At 51.4% G+C, this 22,081-nt stretch overlaps 1 protein-coding gene across 1 annotated transcript; it reads right to left on the minus strand.

The window, feature by feature from the left end:
- Window positions 1–5,473: 5,473 nt before the first annotated feature.
- SLC7A14 (solute carrier family 7 member 14) lies at window positions 5,474–21,519 on the minus strand. The gene is made up of 7 exons (XM_075033193.1): window positions 21,216–21,519; window positions 14,081–14,317; window positions 13,095–13,312; window positions 10,918–11,064; window positions 9,709–9,917; window positions 8,276–9,153; window positions 5,474–5,796 (listed from the first exon to the last, which is right to left on the minus strand). Exons 1-7 carry the CDS (start codon window positions 21,517–21,519, stop codon window positions 5,474–5,476), a joined length of 2,316 nt encoding a protein of 771 aa, XP_074889294.1.
- Window positions 21,520–22,081: the final 562 nt, after the last annotated feature.

A 22,081-nucleotide genomic window follows, 5' to 3' on the forward strand; every position in this document is an offset into this window, starting at 1 on the left:
TTGTACGCGCCGGAGAGATGCTATAAGTGCTGCCATTGATGTGCGGGTGCCACGGGCGAAGGGGCGGCGCACAGACGTGCCAGCTTGTGCAGGCTGACCCCGGGGGGATTGTGGATTGTACGCCGCTGCCCGCGGCTTCAACCCAGCCGGCGGCTCGGCCGGTGAACCCCGGGGACCGATGGAGGCGTGGGAGATCTCGGAGCAGAAAGCTGCTGGAACGCTGCCCCGCAAACGGCCCTGGAGCGAACCGGGAGGGAAAAGCATGGGGAAAACCTCTCTGAGATGCTCGAGGGTGTTTTTTGGCAAGGTGTTGGTGTTGCTGGAGGGGCTCGGGTAGCAGTGCGTGACCGATGAGGAACGAGCTTATGGGGTTTTTGCTGCCCGCACCATTTGGCTTCAACTTGACATCTTCAGGCACGTGGGGCTGGGGACCCTCAGCAGAAACTGGTGCTGGGATTCTGCTCGCCCTGCCCACGGTTACAGGTTACTGGCGGCTGATCCCAAATCCGAGGCTTAAAAGGCCATAGGCAAGCTGCTCGGAGGAAGGAAGAAGCTTTATTTTGGGGAAGAAAAATCCAAACAAAGCAAAACAAGTCCGGAGCAGTCACAGGGAAAACGGACATCTGCAACTGTGGGATGCGAGGAGATGGGGCCAAGTATGGGACAGGATATTAGTGCTGGCACCGCAGAGGGGAAGGGTTTGGAAGAAGCACAAAGAACATTAAACTTTTCTAGTTTTTTTTTAAAGGATCAAAGCTGAAATACCTGCTTTGTGCCCTCCCAAAACACTCCGCTCCCCTGTGGGGTTCTTCCAGGCTGGTCTGGCCACAGCGCTGTTGGCTCTTGAAGGCTTTTGGTGCTCATTTGCTGATCTGAAGCCTGAAAACAGAGTCAAACATAATTCTCCTGAATGGAAAAACTGCTCCGTGCCGTGCCTAATAGGAGCTGTGGAGTGGTGGGTGTGAGCTCCGGTGGTCACCCCAATGTGAAGGTGGTGGTCCCCGATGCCCCAGCAGAGCCCTCCCCAGCTCCACCAGGACCAGCTATAGCTCCCCATCACAGGGAGGGGACCTGGCAGCCTCCCCATTCCCCAAATAAGAGGAGAGAGCCCATGGTGGGGACACCGGTACAGGGGGGTGCGGGTGCCGTGACACCCCAGTCAAGGTGGGTGCTGGCAGCACCACGAGCAGACGGGAAGACGTTGGCACTCCCTGGGGCTTTGCACTGCAATAGTCAACCTGCGGTCATCTGCTTTAGTTTTTTGTTGTTTTTTTTTTTTTTTTTATTGTGTAAACTGATAACCATTTTTATTTTTCACAACAGTGCAAGTAAATACCAAAGTCAGCCTACTGAAATGGATCTTCTACAAAGGAAATTTAGAAGCACTTAAGGCAAGATTTGTTCATCTCTAGCTTCAGTTTAGCCTTGAAAAAATATCAGACCTTCAGGTACTGATTGGCTTAACAAAATTTATATGGGTAATTTTTTTATTTTTATTTTTTGGTTTAGTCTTTCATTTAAAAGATTTACATTACTATGGGAACCGATACTAAGACACATTTGTCTCTGGCTTTCTTTAAAAATCCATTAGTTCCTGTTTGATTTTTAAATGTAAAGGCACACAATAAAGCTTTATGCATTTATTAAAATATACAGATTTTGGTAAATTTAGGGTTTTTTTCTTAGTATCTTGATAATATATATATATAATATATATAGTTGTCAACAACACAATCATCTGAAAATAAAAACCACTCCATAACATATCTGCGTATTTTTTCTTTCTTGTGACACACTACAAGATCCCATTGTACAATGCACCAATGGGCTTTTGGAAACCACAAAAAAATAATAAATTAATAGAACAAACTTTTTTTAACAAATACACCAATTTCATACCAGAACTGCAGAGAATTGTTACACCAGAAAGTACCATCTGCAAAAAAAGCAAGATATACATCAGAAAGACCAAACAAAATGAAGTGAAGATCATTTACAAGCTGGATTTACAACATCCCATGTCATTTGGGGTGTGATTTCTCTGCCGTGTGGAGGATGCTGGCGTGCTGGGCCTCGTACCGAGCGGTCATAACTGTGCGGAGTGAATTTGTGGAGGGACTGAGATCTTATAGAGTCGGTCTGGAAGATTTGAGGTATTTATTCTCCGTCTGTAGCATGCATTGGGCCCCCCCAGGGTGCGTCCCCCGCGGAGGACGGTCAGGCGTGGGGGGGCTGTGTGTCTCACCGGTGGTGGGAACGGGATGGTACCGCTCTGCCTGTGTCCTCCTGATGGGTCAGGGGCGTGAGAACCTCCCCGAGGACACCCAGGGGGAAAGGCTGGATTTTAGGGTTACGGCAAAACAAGCACTTGCACCTCCTCCCAGCGTCCGAAACCACCCCCGGGGCCAGCGGTGCCCAGAGGCGATGGACACGGCTGAAACTTTTGGCCTTCGCAGCTTTTGCTTGCGCCCATTGAAGAACCCAACGCCTGCTACGAGGGAAAACGCGCGAGCTCCCAAACGAAGGCCGGGCCCCCGTGTCCCCCAGGGTGGGGGAACCCCGGCTGCAAACCGGCCTCTCTGGGCACCGGCCGCTCGGTCACGGGCAAACCCAGGTAAGACCCAATCTTGCGGCTCGGCCGCCTTCTCCTTACGCACCTTCGTTAGGTGGGATGCGGTGGGCTCGGGAGGAAGGTACGGCTCCCACCCCCCGACACGGCGAGGGCTGACGGCAGCCCGTCCGCATCAGACGGTGCCGTGGCATTAAATGCTGTTTCCCGGCGATCCCCGGGACATGGCGAAACCGTCCTGCCCCGGCCCTTCCCCGGGAAGGGGAAGGAGGATGGGTGACCGGGAACAAGAGCAGCCCAAGGGCTTCACTCAATGCGTGGATCCAACGGAGAGGTTCCTACGGATGCCAAACAGCAAGGGATCAAGCCCTCGTCAAATAGGGCATGACTAGAGCGGACAGGACGGCAGACACTGGTACTGGTAACTGCTCTGTAGCGAGAGATTAAGGCTGCAAAAGGAATAATAGGCTTCGATTCGACAGGGTACTTGGGCATGAGTTTGCGGTTCGGCAGACGCCTAAATACCACGCGGCAGCAGGACGAAGACGACTACCTCGGATGTGGTATAGTACAAGAGCTGGTAGGAAAATAGCATCAGTCTTTCTCCCTGAAAATGTAAAGCCAGACCTGCGAGGTGCCATCTCTCTTGGGTACTTCTAAGGCATCGAGGATGAGAGCAGCCAAGCGCGAGTGAGAGGTGACCTTTGCGAGAGGTGCTCAGCACCGCCGGGAAGGTTTCCCGAGCTGGCCCGTGAGCGGTGCGCACATTGCAAACGGCTTTTCGGTGGGACACGCTCGGGATTTCTGCTTGTAAAAGCATGGTGGGGCGGGCAGCGGGAGAGGATGCCAGAGCGAAGCTTACAGGTCCTTTTGCCAAATCCTCGCTCCCATTCTGAAGCCCTCGCAGAGGCCAAACTTCCCTTGGCTTGCCCGGGGCATTCTGGTTTAAGATCTGCAGAATTGCATGCTCTTCTCCACCAGAAAAAGGGCTGTAGTTTGGGACCGTTTGGGACAGGAGCTGCAGGGAAACTTTTGCAGCCATGGGCAGAGCCTCTCCATCGAGCCCTTGAGCCCCAGGAGCGATGGGGACAGGCGTGGGTCCAGGCACCCTCGGCACCCAGCAGCCCCCTTGCCCACAGAGGGTGCCAGGCAGGCTCTGCGCTGTGTTTCGGGGGTGCTGAGCCTCATCCAGCGAACTAAAGTGTTAGTGGTTCTCAGCATCACATGTTGGAAATCCTGCCTCGTGCCCCTGTCGATGTTAAATTGTCCCCTGGGATGCCAGCAGCAGCCCCTGGTACTGGGAGCGGGTCTGGGCTGCTCCAGAGGAGCCCTGGGGATGGATCCGGCCGCAGCCTTCGGCAGCCGGGAGGAGGACGGGTGTCGCTGTCTGATGGGTGCTTCCTCGGTTATTATTTATCCAAAAAGACGTTCCTCCATTGCAGCGTGTTAAACTAAGCATGGTGGCGATGGGCTCCAGAACTGGACCTGCTGCTAATCGCTGACTCAGCAGTGTCGCTGCCGCCTGTGCCGGGGGGAGACGGTGCTTGTGACCAAACCCCATCACCACTGACGGTGCTGCGGGAACGCTGGTGGCAGCGAACCTGACGGCACCGCTGGGGGTCGTGGCCATGCTCAGGCCATACCGGAGGATTTAACTAGGAGAAACATCCACCTGCTGACCAACTCTGCCCTGCCAGCCACCAGCTCTGTTTGGTTTCAAATTGAAATACGGACACTTATAGAACGAGCAGCATTTTGGTGTTTTTTTCATACAGCGGCCACCAAGCCAGGGTCAGAAACAGAGAAAATGGTACAAGGTGGAGACGGCAGCAGGGAGGGAGATTTCAGCAGCCGAGTCGTCTCCGCTTACTACGTGTGGCCCAGCCCTGCCAAGACATGGCTGACCCACGGACGTCGCTATTTGCGGGGGCACAGACACGTCCCTGAAGCACCGAGGCCAGAGCGAGCGCTGAGATGGGCCCACCGCGGTGAGGGAATTACGGCGCAGTCATTTTTGTAAAAGACACAACGTGGTGGAAACAGCACCCAGCCTCAGACCGGTGATGCTCAGAGAAATGGTGTGTGGTCCTCGTCGACCATTCGCACAAGGTGGGTTGAGCCAAGAGCGGGTCACAGCCCTTGCTGTGACCAGAAATGGGACCAGGCTCCCAACAGCAGATTTGGGATGTTTGGCCGTGTCGGGACTTCAAGGTTTGATTGAGACACGGACTAATTTTGAATCACGGTATTTGGGACGCTTGGATTTGGGGTGTGGGGATGGACACAGGGGTAGCACTGCTGCGTGCACCAAGTGCCTTTGCGCCAGAACGGGCCATGGAAATGCTGTGTGATGGGACCAACATTCCTGGATCCACCTCTGAGCTACTTCCTTGAAAGGGCTTTGTCCATCTCCATTTCATACCTACCCACCCGTCTGTCCCTCTGGCTCAGCTATTACTTCTGGGTGGTTCAAAGAAAAAAAACACACGTGCTAAGAAAGTGCCAAAAATGTAAGAGTGACATCTCACTGCTGCAGCCATCGGGGGGACATTCCCCAGGGACAACTCGTCTGGTCCCCTCGCGCGGCTCCTTCTACCTCTCAATGCCCTCCCAGTTTGGCACATCTCTCACTCCACCGCCTCCACCAGTGCGGCTGGTGCCGGGAGATCAACCGGTGCCGGAGGATCAGCCGGCATTCACCAGAACGAGACCCGACCGGTGGAGCCGGGACGGGCCACGAGTGTGTTTGGTTCAGGGTCAACGGCAATTGCGGAGCATGTCCCGAGGACCGGAGGTGAGCGGGGGGGTGGTGGAGGACCCGGGGAGGATGGGACAGGACGGGGGGGGAGCCACGGGGACCCTTCCTCATCGGCTGGGCGGCACGGCGCCCTGCTGCCCGCCCCGCTACTCGGGCGAGTAGTCCAACTCGTCGTTGGCGATGAGAGCCTCCGACGGCGGTTTGTGCCTGCCTTTGCTTTTCGACTTGCTACTTGTCCGATGGCTTTCCTTTGCTCCTGCCATTTGCTGGTATGAGAAGCTCTTGTCCTCAGAGGGACCCCAGCCCGGGTAGCCCTCGCCCTCAGCGGCGTAGGAGAAGCTGTCGTCCACGGAGAAGGGGTCGACGTCCACGTCGTAGCGCTGGTAGGTGCTCTGGTGGAGGGCCTCCTCCCGGGCGCTGATCTCCAGCGTGCTGTTCCACATCCCGTAGCCAAAGTAGATAAGCAGACCTGCGGCGGGCGAGAGGGAGAAGGTTGGACCCCAGCCACCTGCACCGGCCCTGCACCCCTAGATAAAACATCACTATAATGCCAGGCCCCAAAATGGCACCTCTCCCCCCAAAACCACATCAGGGGTGAGTTAGAGATCCAGCCCAGCTCCCCACCAGCCTCCTCCCACCCAGCGCCAGGCTGGCTCTAGCTGATGGGGGTTAAGCATAAGTAAATATACCTATATTTTTTTAAGCTAGCGTATGTTGTACCTGATATCTGCTCTTCGAAGCTGTCGGATTTGTGTTTTCGGGCTGCCAGCTGTGACCCGAGGGCTGTGCATTTCAAACATCAGCTGGGATCGCTGCTGGCCACGTGATTGTGCCATCTGCAGCGTGGTGGGACAGCAGCTCCCAGCAGACGTGTGGAGGCTCCCAAGTGCCAAAAACCCGCGTCTCTACCCTGTTACCCTCCCGGCTACCCTTTTCTCTCCGGAGTTTTCTCATGCTCTCTGTCTCTCTCCTGCTGGTGCTCACAGCCACGTATGCCCCAGGGTTGTCAGGATGAGTGTATTTGGCATTAAACCAGCTCTGAAATCCTGTCCTTCTCCCCTCAGGACTTTCACGTCATCTTCTCCCTCTAGCCCTACCTGATTTCACCTTCCCGCACCAATGCTTTCCCCAGAAGCAAATGTACCTGGAGGTCTAATTTCTAGTAGATCCTGGGATTAACCTACCCCAGACATGTGCACAGAGAACCCAGAATTCTCCACGTGCTGTGGACTGGCCATGGAGGACTGCTTGTGAGGTTAAATCCAGAGTCTGTGTGGCAGGACCACACACCTCTGCCAGAAAAACAAATAGGATGTGCCTCCTCCCAACAGGCAAGCAGCCGTGGATGGGTCTGGTGGAGTCCATCACACCTTAATGGAGTGGCTTAATTGACTCGTTGCCATTGCTGGCAGCTGAAGAGGTATTAGATGTACCCACAGGGGAAAGTATTTAATCACAGCGGATTAAATTGATGCTTGGGAGTCATCTTTGCTTCCAGGTAGAAGGGCATGCCCTGGATTTGCAGCTTCACCTATTGCCTTTGAGGGCCAAAAAATCACCAAGCATGTCTTCTCCAGCCCAAAGAGTGCAGGTAACAGCTACTGCTCAATGAGAGTCTTTGGACTCTCAGAGATGGAGCTTTGCTATGGGACCTCAGTCGTGCAGGACTGATTCAGGATAACCGCAGTCCTCACCCCGAAGCAAAAGAGGGAATGGCAAAATGGAGCAAAAATGTGGTAACAGCCTCCACCCAAAGGGTGGAAACCATGAGACTGCTCTAAACTCTCTGAGACACCAGAGGGAGATCCAAGGTCTGTTCATGTCGTCTCCTGGCTCTGCCAACTGAGCTTAAACATCTACAAATGTCATGAGGCACCTGCGAAAAGCACGAAGGCTGGTGAGCCCGGTGTGGTGGCCTGTGCCTGCCCACCCCTCCTCCAGGAGGGACAATTCCTGCCTTCATGGAGGGTGGCATCTGACTACGACCTTTGCAGCAATCCTCATTCTCTTTCCCCACCACTTTCTCCCTCTCAACCCAGGACCCTGAACCCTGCTCCCAAAGGAGAGGGCTGCTGGTGGGATGCTTGGCCGGGGATGGTCCTTTTGGGTGCTGGCAGCACACTCAGGGTCTGTTGTCTGCAGCTTGGGTTCCTGTGGGCTGCTACAATACATATGTTTACCCATAGGGTTATTATTTCTCTGTAAAGAGTCCTTGGCTCTGATATTGTCGTGTTGCTTTGGTTCTCTCTAGTCCAGGCTTGGGAGGCTTCAGGAGGAGCGATGAGAGCTGCTCTTTTTCTCCTGGGTTTGTGGAGTAAGTGGGTTGCAATGTAAAGCAGGGGAAACTATGGACATGCCAGGTTCCTGGCTATGTGCCAGAAAGCCTAAATTTGGCAAAAAAATGTCCACAACAGAACGTGTGAGTCCTGAGATCCACCTGCCACAAAGTTAAGGACTTGGACCAAGAAAAGGAGATACAGTCCACAGATACCTTGGCTCTGTCTCTGCCAGGGCTGTTGGGGTTGGGTAGCTCTGGGTTTTGGAAACAAAGTGCTGAGATTTTGGTGTGGGCTGCTGAACAGCTCAAGTAGGTGAAATAGCAAGAAAGCAGGCAGATTTCTGTAGGAAACCTGCCTCCAAGGCAATTTCCAGAACCCACCTACTTTGCATCAAAAGGCTCATCAAAATAGTCACCTTTGCATGGAGCAGTTTACTTCCATCAAACTGACATTTTCTGGAGGTGTCATTTTCAATTTAGCTGTGGTTCGGGGGCTTGATAAACCGAGGTTTCTAAGAACTTCAGGATGACAAGGGCCAAATGCAAAGGACTGGGTATGTCCCAGCTGAAGAAGCATCAGCCTAAGCTTTCTAATTAAAGGAAGTTATTATTAACATCCTTTCAAAAGCATGTCAGTTAAAAAATTAGAATAAATGAATCTGGGACTCACCCACAAAACACCAGACGGCAAATCGGATCCACGTGACCGTGGAGAGCTTCAGCATGAGATAGATATTCACCAGCATAGCAAAGGCAGGGACGAAGGGGAGACAAGGTGCCATGTAGGGCAGCTTCTTGGGGTTTTCTGGCTGCTGCAAGATCACAAACACCAGCACGACGATGAGCAGGATCATCAGCACGACGAGGAGGACAGCCCACCAGCTCTGCTCGTAGATGTAGTCTGCCCCAAAAATGATGAAGGAGCAGAAGATGAACATCAGGACGAAGAGGAGGAGCACGCAGGTGGTGACCGTGTGGCCGGTGGCTGCCGTGGGGCGGTCCATTTTCCCCGGCAGTCCGAGGTGGATCCTCATGGTGTAGTAGCGAGGGCCAATCAACTTCTTCAGCTTGATGAGGTAGATGTTCTCGGACTCATCTGCCTCTATCCCCGAGGTCATGTCAACCGTGCCGTAATTGGGGTGATTCACGTTGTAGGTGGCTTTATCAGATTTCCCAATTAGCATCTCGTTATCCCCCAGCGACGGCAGATTTTTTGCCCCGCACGTGTTGGTCGGCGGGCCAGCGAACTCTTCTCCTTCGCTCCCTGGGGAGCAAGCTTCCTTCTCGCAGTCGGCCAGGATGCCCTCCTTCTTCTTGGTGTGCTCCTCGGAGAGGAATTTGACGAAGCCATCGATGTCGCTCTCGGGCTGGTATCGGAGGAGCAGGACACAGACGGAGACCAACGTGTAGGCGAGCAGCGTGCCGATGGACATCATTTCTATCAGGTCCCTCAGGCTGACCAGCAAGGAGAGCAGTGCTGCAAGGAATCCGGAGACGATACAAGCCACTACGGGGGTTTCCGTGTAAGAACTGATGTGGGACAAAAATCTGGAGTGCGAAACAGTTGCGGAAGGTTAAAATTGCAGATGGCAGTGGTTCCCTGTTGTAGTAACTCTTACTCAGCTGGAGGGGCCAGGCTCAGAGCTGTGATCCCTTCAGCTCTTGTTGCTTTTTGATGCTTAGGCTCCAGACAGCCAGGGACTGGAAATACTGCTGAGACTGGATCTGGAGTTAGATCTAGGTCTAACCAGCTCTGAAATGGGCATTTGGACACTTGCAAATAAGTGCCAAGATTTTATGTGTATAAGCTGCTCTCCTTTGCAAGTAACTCTTGAATTAAATGCTCATCCTCCCATAAGCTGAATCTCTAGCTACCAGCACCAAATGAGAAACTTTTGCGTAGATATCTCCTGATTTTTTTTCCACAGGATTTTGCTTTGGTGGGCACCCTGTTCTGCAAGCACTGAGTCTGTGTATGCCTCCTGCTCCCTGCAGTGATGGCAGTGGGCTGTTGGGGTGCGGGACAGTCCCCATCCCTCCCAGTACACTTCCCCTCTGGGTCCCAAGGAGGAAAAAATAAATGCCAGCATGGGCACGACTGACCTGAAGAGCAGCCCGTCACCAGCCATGGCGTAAATGACTCTTGGCATTGGGAAGAGGGAGCCCAGCAAGCTGACGGTCAGGCCAGCCACGGACCCAATGGCAACGATGAACTTGGCTGCGTAGAAGCCATGGACCACAAACATTTCCATCAGCGGGGACTCGGTGTCGATGGCATCGTAGGGCACCATCAGCGTGAGGATGATGCTCACCTGGGGAAGGCGAGAGGAACAAGACGTGGGTGTCAGCTGGGGACTCGCAGGGAATAGGGGCTGCTTCTCAAGGGTAGAAAGCCAAAAAATGTTAAGTCTGATTGGGATAATACCCCTATGTCCCCTGTGGGGGGGTTGTAAAATGCTAGATGGAAGGCCTCCAAAGGCAACACCTTGACCCCTACCGCAGTGGTGATGCAGAAGGCTGGTGGGACTCAGTGGGGTTAGTAACGCTCACGTTGGCCACGTTCCTGTGTGGGGACAGTGCTGCCCGAGTTACACACTCCCCATGGGACAGACCCAAAATCCAAGATAATGTTGCTTGCGGCAACGCTCAGACCCTATTTGAGCCAAAGAGAAATTGGTTTCGAGGGAAGCCCACCATGCTGCAGGAGAGGCAGTGGGTGAGTTTCTTTGAGACGATGAGAACAATATTTTTTTCTCCTTTGTGACTCAATTTTGCTCTTTTGCAGGGAAAATCTGTGAGTACAGACGTGCATTTATTGGGGTGCAGAGCAACTGGATATCTTTCACATGGCCATCCCTGCCCATCCTCACCCTGACTTGGACCCTCTCCCATATCTCCGGCAGAAGCAGTGCTGCTTTTCCCAAAACCATGGAGAAAGGCTGCCACTCCTTCCGTTTTGCTGCACTTTTGGATGCAAAAATAGCTGCGGAAGGGGATGAAGTTGAGGAAAACGGCCGCCGCCATCTCCCTGCGGCCGGCAGAGGGATCTCGGCAGGGTGACGGGAGCCTGGGGACAAACCGGGCTGGAGCCTCGGCAGGACACCACGGTCACATGGAAACACAGCTGATGTCTCCGTTCTCACCGAAGAAAGAGCCCTTGTCCGAGGGTCAGACTGGCACCCTGGCTCATGGGGAGGGGAGCCGTGCAGATGCCCAGAAGGGACACATTATTATTTTTTTTTTATATATATATATATATTTATGCATACATATATATTTATGTACATTTATGTATGTATAGCTAGTACTTACAGACACGTATGCTGTCAAGCATGTGACGAGAGAGGCCGTGATGGCGTAGGGGATGGAGGTGTTGGGACTCTTCGCTTCTTCTCCTGTGGTAGCAATGATGTCGAAGCCGATGAAGGCATAGAAACACGTCGCAGCCCCTTTGAGCACCTGCGCGGAGGATCGAGCATCTGAGCGCGAGGCACCCAACCAGGGAGAGGGAACGGGGCGAAAATGAAGGAGCCCAGTTCTGCCTTGGCTGAGCTAAAGGGTGAGTGGGGGCAGATCAGGGGGTGCACACATAGATAGAGCTGGGCATTCCCATCTGGGGGCTGACCCTGGGAGCACCCATAACCCAGTGATCTGGTCTAGGGAAAGGATTTTAACGTGCGGTCCAAGTCACCGGAGGCATCTGCAGCTCGCTTGTGGTGCACCACGAACCTGTGCCCACGCAGTGCTCCAATCTGCTGGGAGATCCTGGCAGCGACAGAGGAGGCAATTAACCAATTTCAGGTTTACTTTCACAATCCTCCACCCCAAATCCGTTTGTATTAGTAGGGATTTGGAACACGTTTACACGTTTTATCTTAGCACGATGTCTCATGTGGCAGCAAGATCTGCTAGCAGAGGAAGCAGAAGAGAGCAGCACAGTCAGATGTGCACCGCTTTCCAAACAACCTCTGTTTTGCTTGGAAGCTGCAGACAGGTTAGGAGCACACGTTGGAGCGCTTGGATGAGGAATTATTTGTACTGCTGAGTTATTTTTTTAATGTGATTTTAAAAAAAATACAATATTAGCAAGGACATTTACAGGAAAGAAACGCTGAAGCAGGCTAAAGACTGTGTGGCTGTGAGCGAGCTATGATTTTAAAAAATATACAATATTAGCAAGGACATTTACAGGAAAGAAACGCTGAAGCAGGCTAAAGACTGTGTGGCTGCGAGCGAGCTAATTTGCAGTTGTAAAACCCTCGTGTACATCTAGCTAGCTAGGTGGTACCCTGTGTCCGTCACATCTCTGTCATCTCAGCTGTCTAGTGGTGGAGCACACAGTAAAACTCACCTCTTTCAGGGGACTACCTGTAATTACCTTTTTAAAGTATCCCCTATGCTCCTGGTGATCTCATGCTTGTGCTGCCACGGATTTACTTTTACAAACAATTTGGGAGACAACCAACCAGCTGAAAATGATGGGAAGACCCTATCGGGTTTGGTATCTCTTGTATATGTATCTTTTAAAACTATGGGGTTTTGCCAGGAGATATTTGGTGAGTTGAATTGGAGCAAACCAGCTATTTTCTATTTTCTCTTTTTCATTCCTATTGTATGGCATAAAAAGCCAAGCCCGATCCAGATGTAAATATGACATCTGTTCACAAATGGGCCTCAGTGCTCTTCTCCTCGCTGTTGTTCTCTGGCAGAGAGGTATTGATTTACTGAAGGGAGGTGCAGGGACTGTATGGCAGCTTGGGACCCTTTCAATAATCAAGATTCTTAGTTTACTTTACTTTCTTGCTTATTTTTCTGCACAAAACCCCGATGGAGTTGAGCAGTGTAAATCTGAGAAATTATCTTGGGTTTAGGCCAGCTAAGATATTTTCAGTCCCTGTTCATCCTTGGATAAAAACCAGTGCAAGCAAGCTAAAAAAGCCAAATATGTCCAAATTCGCAGTAAGCTTTGAGGGAACATCCATAAAATAAGTACTGGCAGGTGGCATTATGAAGTGCTCAAAACAAATGCTTGAGAACATTGTTGTTGAAAACCAGCCAACACAAGTATCTCCCCCTCCGCAGAGGCTGAGCCAGCTCCTCCCGAGCACCCTGTCTCGGACAGCCACTGCATTTTCATTTTGCTCCATTGCCTGGCAATTAGTGGCATTTCCTGGTGTATACTTTCACATGGGGTTTGGCTCTCCAGAACAACATTTTGGAAAAGTTCTGGCTTTATTCTAAGAGGTGGCAGGAGGTACGAGCAGGGCATTGCTGTACCGTTTGGGTTTGGCGGGGCGAGGAGGTCTGGATCCAAGCCTGCGGTGGTGGAAGTCGGAGGTCCCTGGCCAAAGTATAGGTGGGTTTGGCAGGGTTGAGATTTGGAGAGTGCAGTGGAAGTGGGGTACGTATACCACGAGCAAAGCTGAGCTCGTGGCGGGTGGGTGGCCCCACTTGGGTGCTGCGTGCGCCTCCGTGCGCCCAGGACTTACCCCCGGCCATCCAAACGGCAGGAATTGCCCTTCAGACCAGTTGTCACCTTTGACGTAGAAGAGACCAGCAATCATGATGAAGATCCAGACTGCCAGGTTAATGACGTTGAGCACGTTGTTCAGCCCCACCGAGTTCTTCACCCCCATGGCCACGATGATGGTGACAATGACAGCAATGACCAGAGCAAGAAGGTCAGGGTACGACTCCTCTCCTTTCCCTGGGTAAAAGAAAAGAGTTGTGTAACTCTCCATCCACAGCTGTGGACGACATCTCCAGAAACTCTGTGGGGGCTTTTCAGACCCTGAGGCTTTGCAGAACTCCTTGGTCTCATTGCAAATGTGGTCTCCAGATGCTCCTGTCTCCGCTAGCTGAAGTTGTTTTATTAAGGTGATCAATCTTGATGCCTCAAGACGCTGTTAGGATTTTCAGGAGGGCAGCAAACAAATGATCAGGTCCCAGTTTGCATAACATGTATCTGCCAAATACTAATTAAACATCAATCAAACGTTAAGTTTTCATAACAGGTACAGGAGAGCCAGCTGTTTTACTTACTAGTAGGAACTATGCACTGTTGCTGGAAGTGCTGATCACACAGAACCACCACAGCCCTGAGTTTCTCCGTCGCAATACTGCAGACACCAGCTTGTACCCTCTAACGAGGCTCCGCCGGTGCCTTAACGGGACCGAGCAGAGTGCCTGCACTGGGTGAAGTGCTCCTGGGCTGCTGTTAGCCTCTGACATTCAACTAATTTTTCTGAGTGCTTATTCTGCTAAATGACAGCTCATCCCAAAGGGGCTCAAAATATCGTGTATCCCCCCCAACCCCCGAATCCTGTCTGTGAACCAGACTGCAAAGGCAAAGTACCAGAGGCAGACGGATGGTAAATAATGAATGAAGCCTAACATCCATGTCTGACTTCTGATGAGCTTCCAATTACTTTTCAGGCCCTAATTAATGCAGGTAGCGATGCACGGCGTGACGCACCTAGTCCATTCAACGTCCCGACGCTGTTGATCATCCATCGGCTGATGGTGTGGTTGGCCAGGGAGTCGAACATGCTGCTGAGGGCACTGGCGCCGGCGGCCGTGCCGATCAGGTATTCCAGGATGAGGTTCCAGCCGATAAAGAACGCCACGAACTCCCCCACCGTCACGTAGCTGTAGGTGTAAGCAGAGCCCGTGGTCTTGGGGACCCGCACGCCAAACTCAGCGTAGCAAACACCTGTTTAGAAAAATACGAAGTGACATAAGGAAAATGTGCTTGGAAAAGGAAAAAAGTAAAACTGTCTTCGTCCCAACTGTCTGTAGGTGCCAGGAGGTGCCCAGGGCTGTAGTCAGCACCAGGAGCCCAGAGACATTGCAGGGGGCCATGGTGACCTTCCATCCCTCCCCAATTGCTTGGCTGAAAAAGCTGAAAAAGCAGCCCGTTTTCCCATTAAAATCAAGCTGTGATGGATTTTTTTTTTTTTTTTTTTTTTGAGGATACACAGTTCAAACTAGCCAAACCTTTATAGCCCACTGTAGAATAGCCTTCTCACAGGCTATCATGTGTGTCTCTGATATGGGACCCTCCAGCATGGCCAACTGCAGCCCCCCCCGACACAAAACCAAAGCTGGGGGGGAATTCATGCAGAGGGAGCAGAACTGGGCAGCGTTGGTAGTGCGGTCCTTGGAGCCCTGTTTGCCTGCAGTAGCTTTGAAGGTGATAGATACCTCTTCTTCCCCATCCAACAGCGACACCATACTATGATTTTTGCCATTTTTCCTGGGATTTTATCAAATGTTTTATTTGTGGTATCAGTATTCTGACAAGCTCCCAGCACTTTTGGCTGCAGAAACCATCATAGCCCTGGGGTTTGCCAGGAAAAGCTGGTTACGTTGAGCCCTGCCAGAGACAGTGTTTGGGTTTCTCCAAAGCACTGTGGGGCACAAAGAGGTCAGGGATGGTTATAGCTGTGGCATGGGATCCTGGACCAGTGTCGCCCAGCCTCATCCTAGAGCAAGATGCCACGGGAGGGCTCACACCAGGCTACAAGTCTCCCTGCTCCGACTGTGCAAATTCCAAATGCCTATCTTGGGTTATTGCTATGCAGATCCAGGCACGAGCACTGTCCTGATCATCCCTGCTGTCATTTGTACCCATGCAAGAGGAGTTTGAAGCCACCTTAGATAGAGAATGTAAGTTATTTTGACCCTTAAAAATGTTACATGTAAGTCTCGTTCTGAAGAATAGTTGCAAAATTGACTTTGTAGAAGAAGAAAAGAAAAGCAAAGAGAAATATTTAACTGGAACTGTTTGGGAAGGGATTTCAATGGACTTTAATACTTTCCAAACTCCTTGTGTACTTACTATGTCAGGATACTTTTCAATAAAAACCTGACCCTGACACGTTGCTGTCTTAAAACAACCATTAACTTTTATTTAAAAGGAATAGATGGACTTAGTCATAAATTCCCCAAATATTAGTCAGAACAAGCGCTGGAAGTGCGCACTGCATCCCACGTGTTTAACACTGATTAAGCCCCTGCCCCAAAGACCCCAGTTCAGCTTGCACAGGTTAACGAGTTAGGACCGTTATTATCATTGTGTAAACATGTAGTAATTATTGAGTTCTTTATCAACCACTATTCTCTATTTAGAAGATAATAATTGCTTCAAATTTGCAATCATTTCAGTAGAGAGAGAGGAATGAATAATTTATACAAACGTTATGAGGTTGCTGCTCTTGCTGCAAGTGCAGTTTTTACACAGTACAAACAGAATTATGGAATCCCTAAGCTAAATTTGGTGGTGCTTCTTTTCTTGGTGTTGGAGGATTTGTATATTCCATTCACTGTTTAACTTGTATGCATGATGCTGGCAGTGCTTTGCAATGGGACTCTTCAAAACTTGATTTCTGTAAAGCAGGCCCAACGGCAGGAGCAGCGAGACATCCCCATCATCCAGCCCTACAGACAGTCATTATGCAAAGCTGATGAAAAATGCATGCCCTCAGCAAAGCTAAGACATTCACAGATAACTACAGGCCTGAATGATTTATGAAACAGGTACTCTGATGGGGACAAGTATCTAGTTTCTCTCTTTGATGGCCTTAAAAATCATATAATCTTTCTTGGAGGCAGCTCTACTTTTAGCCAATGACAAGATAAGGCCCAAAGAGGATTGTTATTGATACAGAATGATAATGGCAAAGCAAAGACATTAATATGTTTTAAAATGTTTGAGTTTTCAATTACTCTACTAGGACCCAAAATAGAAGAGTAACCTTTCACTATGCATTGGGCTCAGCAACATGTTATGGATATCTGCATTAGGTATCAGCATATATAAGGAAAATAAACTATTTTTTATCACAGTATGCAATATCCAGCCTGGGGGATATGCGATGCAAGATCTGCCATCCATCCCTGGCTGCCGGTGGCTGTATCGGGTGGCATTAATCAAACCACTTTGCTTTGCGGCGCTGCAGGTCCTCCATCGGAAATGGGGTTCACAGCACTTCCCTCTCTGCTTAAAAAGGAAGATAATATAATTTATTAGGGTGCAGATTTTATCTGGGTGCAGATAATATCATAGATTATTAGGGTGCAGATTTTATCGCACTAATCTCTGCTGCATCAGTAGTGTAGTATTATTATTATTATTATTATTATTGTTGTTGTTGTTGTTGTTGTTGTTGTTGTTGTTGTAATACAACTGCATAATGAAACTGTGTTACTCAGGTACTCCTCGGTAGCCCCAGCTATTTGACATGTCATTCCCCGGTACCCAGAGAGATGCAGCTCTCCCGGTGCCCCCGCGCAGCCAGCCTGGCTCTGGGGCTGCAGGCAGTGGCTGGGCACACTCTCCCCACCACGACTCTCTAAATTTGCAGACAGATTTCTTTTTTTCCCCTCAGTCAAGAGTGATTGCAAGTTTCTGCCAAAAACAAACCAACACACTGGTTGTTTGGAAGAGTAGTCGTTTTACAGAAGACCATTTCTTTTCCTTGAATATCAGCTACACTGTGTAATTGGTGCTGGTGTAATTATTCAGTTATTGACGTTATTCAGAAGGACATAACCACAGCTGAGCGGTTTGGTCCGTGACACTGTCCCTTCCAAGATACCCCATTTTTCAGATTTAATTGACTTCTCCATTCCCTGGTTTATCTTGTTTGAGGGTAGGAGGTGAGGCAGCCAGCAGCTTCGCATAGAGCGCCGGTGTACAGGTTAGGTGTTTCTGTGTTAGCGGTAGCTTGGGGTCACACTGGGCAACTTGACCTGCCCGGTGAGGAGTTTTTCTGGTGGGTGATGCCTCGGTGGGGCAGGAGGAGGGACCACAAAGTCCCTGTTGGCTTCAGACCCCAAAACCCAGAGCTGCAACAGCCGCTGGGCAGCACAACTGGTGCCACGAGGAACTGGTACAAGCACCGCAGCTCGGTTCACCCTCTTGGCTGCCGCCTTGCTTTTGGTGTGCCAGGGTGGTGGTAGCCGTGGTGTGGATGCTGACCCTCCCGCTGCTGCCTGGCAGAAGGCCACACAGGGACCATAAGACATCCCACAGGGCACTGGCACAGTGGGAGTGATGTTTCAGGTGAAACAAGGAGGAGGGAGGAGTCTTTCAGCAGTGCTGGAGGTAACACCAATTAATTCATGCTACCATGCAAGAAATCCAGAGGGACCATCCTTCGTTAACCAAGAGCAGCCAATTTACTGAGGTAGGCAGGCAGCAAAATCCTATTTTCAGCAAGCCACCGAGCCTGTCCATTGTGTTTCATGATCACTGTGGGCAGATCTATAAAAGGCAGCTCCATAACGAAAGCTTCCTTAAAAAAAAGACTCTCATCTCTCCAGTGCCACCCAAGAAGCTCATGATCAGCTTCAGCTGGAGCCCCTCATCCCAGCCCTTGTCCTGCAGCCGGGCAGCACCTGAGGCACATGCTCAGCTCTCCCCTGCTCCGTCATCTCCCACGGCTGTTGCTGAGCCTGCTCCCCCACGGCTGCCAGGTAAGAGCGTGGCAATGTGTTCCAAAACTCTGCGGCTTGGTGCTTGAAATCCCCATCAGGGGTTGCTGGGGTTGCAGAGCAGTTCCCGTGGGAGAAGGAGTCTCTTCTTGCCTTGCACAGCCCGATACCAAAGCCTGTGGGGTTGTGTGGCAGGGAAAACTATCCCACACCAGTAACCATCCTGGGGGGTGACCTGACCCTTGCCTGAGCTCGCAATAAGGGGTTTGCACGATGTGATCGGCAAGGTCATACTGCTTTAGGAAAGGAGACCTCTAAAGGGACAAGCAATGGCTGGTGGAAAAGACTGTGGAGAGGGTAACGGGGCTGGGTAAGATGCAAACTGCTGGGTTTTGCCAAGAAGGGGCTTTGGTTAGGCACAGGGGTGAGCGTGGGGAATCCCGGCGGTCACAGCTGATGGAGGGAGCCTGCGGTGTCCACTGTGCTGGAGGCTTTGTGGAGGGAAGTTGGGCGAATGCTTCTGTTTGACAGCTGACTAAAAGGCCTTCCAATGAGGGAATGAAAGAGATCGACTTCATTTAATTTATCAGTTCAATCGATTATACTATGTCTGTAAGTACCGTGATGCGACACATGTTGCTTAAACCTAGGGGAAGGCATAAATGGAATTTGTTGGGCGGATGAAATTAGAAAAATCCCTATCTGAAACCAGGCTAAACAGTGTGGAGGGGTTTCCCATCGGTGGGACCTGCTCGGGAGGGCTTCCCCGTGGCTGTCTCCCAGGGGAGCCAAAAGGCTTTCTGGAAGGTGCTTTTTTTAGCCAAAACCCTCTTGGGTTCACTGTGTGGGCAGTGGGATCTGACTCCGTGATCTTCAACACATCAAGGGAAGGCAGGTGATCTAGTGGTCCCACCTGGCCTTAAAACTGTGAGAAACTCCTTAAAATCTGTCCGTGCACGCTTGCCTGATCTCAGTGCCCAGTACACCGGCAGGGACCGTGATGTGAGAGCTGAAATCACGTCCCTTGTGAGCCCAATAACTTGTCCGGCCCCCGAATCCTTGCTTGGTTTTGCTTGCCAGAGACGTGTTGCTGTTACAAACAACAGCAGCGTCAACCATCAAGCGAGGAAGCGGCCAAGGAGACTATCAAAACACCGCATCCTTCGCAAAACGCTTTCCCAGGGCTACAAAAGCAAGGGGAGATGAAGCTGAGCGGGAAGCGGCGCGGGCTCCTGTGGGCAAAGGCGGGAGGAGCTCCCCGCTGCGGGGCAGGGCTCGCGTCTGGGGTAAAAAAAGCCCCTTTTTGGAGAACAGTGTGTTTTTGTTAGATGAGACCCACCCAAGCTCCGTTTGCTCTCGGTTTGCATCACAGCCAGCAAAACCTTCACAGAGGAGAGAAAGCAGGCAGTGGGAAAGGATAAAGACACTGATGCTATCTACTGCCTCGGTTAAAAAAATGGGCTTTTTGGTTCATTTTTTTGTCTTGGGATCCCAAATAAGCATTGGATCTCATTGCACGCTCTCAGCTCTTGTTCTGGGCTGAAGCAGCATTAAATGTGTCTGAGCTGCCTTGTCACTGGGGTCCAGCCGGGGAACGGGGAGGCAGGACAGTCTGTGTGGTGGTCCCTAGCCAGCACGGCCGGGATCTTTTCCTGGTGTGGCTTTGGAGAGAGCAGGATGCTCCTCCTGGTGCTGTGCCAGGGTTATACCTCTGGGCTGCAGGGGTGTAGGGGGCTCAAACTCGCACGGACTTTGGTGGGATCTCCATGGAGCAGCACTGCAACCTCCAGGGAAAGAGCGTGATGTGCTTCCACCTCCTCCCACAAAAATCCAGTGACTTGAAAAGCTGAGGCAGGTCATTTTGTTGTGTTTGCTGTTCCTGTCTTCTATCAAAGCCCTTTGCCATTTACTCAAGTTTCCTTATCCAATCCGCGGATAAAAGCTGGATACCAGACTGACACAGCATGCAAAGTCCTCTGAGCAGGGAGAGGAGGAACATCACTTCATCGTGTTAGCACTGATCTGGAAAGGACAAATGCCAGCAGTACTGGCTTCCTGTGGAAACCGCAGCTCGAGCCATATGCTCAGCTGGGTTCCTACAGAGGAGACGGAATTCACCAGCTTTTCACTAAAATACATAATTCCTCTCTCTCTCTCTGCACATTTGTTTGTTGGGTTTTTTTGTTTGGAAATTCAAAGAGTGATCCTGCGTGAATAGGAGCCAATAAAATCAACTCCAAAACTAATTGAGGAATTTTTAGACCGCTAGCAATGTCCACAACAAAAGAAGCTGGTCCTGGCGCTACCCAAGCCACCGATATCCTTCCTGTTGAAACAGGGTTTCCCACAAGCCGCGTTGTGCTCTTGCTCCAATGCTGTGGCTTGGCCGCGCTCTCCGCCTGGGACACGCGCTGCAAAACTCTCAAATGTTTCAAAAAATATTGACCACAGGCTCCATCCTTGGGGAAGCCATCAGCAGCCCATTGGGGTAATTACGCTTGGGCTGCTGGCTCCCAGTACAAGGTTTGGTCTGAGATTTGGGCAATGAGAGACAGTGTGCGCCATGAGCTGGGTAAGCCCGGTGTTGCGGACACATATTTAGCTAATGGTTGCAAGAGCATTCCAGACGCCTTCAGAAGGCCTTGAACAGAATGAACAAGAAAACAAAAAAAGAAAGATGCCAATTAGAAGAACACAGGTGCGCATGCCACGATAAAGGGAACTTGGCACAAAGAACCTCAATTCGGCAGTTTATCTTGACCAATTAGACTGAGACAAGTTTCGCATGTTTTAGTATAACCAATTATGTCTTATGTTTATGCGCGTGTACAGTGTTGATATAACCAATCATTAAGTGTTACTAGGCGCGGGGACAGCGTGTGAATAATGTGTGTAACCAATAGTAAAAGAGCTAAACGCATGTACGGATGTAACCAATGTATAAAAATGATGTCTGATGCTCTAGTAAAGGGTCTTCAACTATGATCATATTGATCTGTCGTTGAGTCCATGATTATGCTCCCGCACAGTGTGAAAGGGTTTTTTAGTCTATGGAGCAGTCACTACCTCCTCACAGCTTGTGCTGCTGAGCGTGGGTCCTGCCAGGAGTCCGTGGACGGAGCCAGAGGATGCACGAGACGGCACGTTCTCAAAAACCCACCCGCGTGACTCACCTGACAAGATGGAGGCGACGGCGGCGATGATGAAGGAAACAATGACCCCGGGTCCCGCCATCTCCTTGGCCACCAGACCGGACACCACGTACATGCCGGTGCCCACGCAGCTCCCGACGCCGAGGGAGATGAGGTCGAGGGTGGTGAGGACCTTGGCCAACCTGGCGCCCTGGCCGGCGGAGGTCCCCGTGCCCTCCAGCATCGACTCCACGGGTTTGGTACGCAGGACGCGGGTGCGCAGGGCATGGCCCGCCGCCCCCCACGGCACTCGCCGTGGGTCCAGGCGCGAGAAGAAGCCGCTCATGGCTCAGCGGAGGTGGGTCACGGGTGGCTTCAGCAGTACTTGCTCAAGGCTGCGGCTGCATCTCCCTCCTGCGCTGGCGGCCTGGCTGCAAGAGAGGGGAACGGAGTTTTTCCACTGAAATAGCCAAGCGAGAGGGATGCGTTCCATATGGAGGAACTGAAAGGGGCCCCCCGAGCTGGTTTCTGGCTGGGGTCCAGTGCTGGAAGAGCCCTGGGGGACGGGGGGAGCTTTGCTTTTGCCAATGCTGCTGCTCTGGAGAAACCTCTATTCTCCATCCCAATTGTTTTGTACAACAGAGATGCTCTGCCCCCCTTTACGTTTGTCTGCGCGGTTTTAGCCCCAGTTATTAATACAGCCCCATAAACAGCAGGAACCTGATACCCTCCAAGTGCCCATTACGTGGCTTAATCACTACCAAAAGCGATGATGGCTATGTAAAACAGCGAGGTGCTGGTGGCCACCGTGGCACGTTGGGTCCTGCTGGGGACCAAGCCTGACTCCGAGCTTGGCAGCACCGCAGCGCGTTCCGGCAGCGGGGATGCTCCTGCTGGCACCACGTGTC

This window comes from Buteo buteo, chromosome 7 (assembly GCF_964188355.1).
Source record: "Buteo buteo chromosome 7, bButBut1.hap1.1, whole genome shotgun sequence".
In the NCBI taxonomy this organism is placed as follows: Eukaryota; Metazoa; Chordata; class Aves; order Accipitriformes; family Accipitridae; genus Buteo; species Buteo buteo.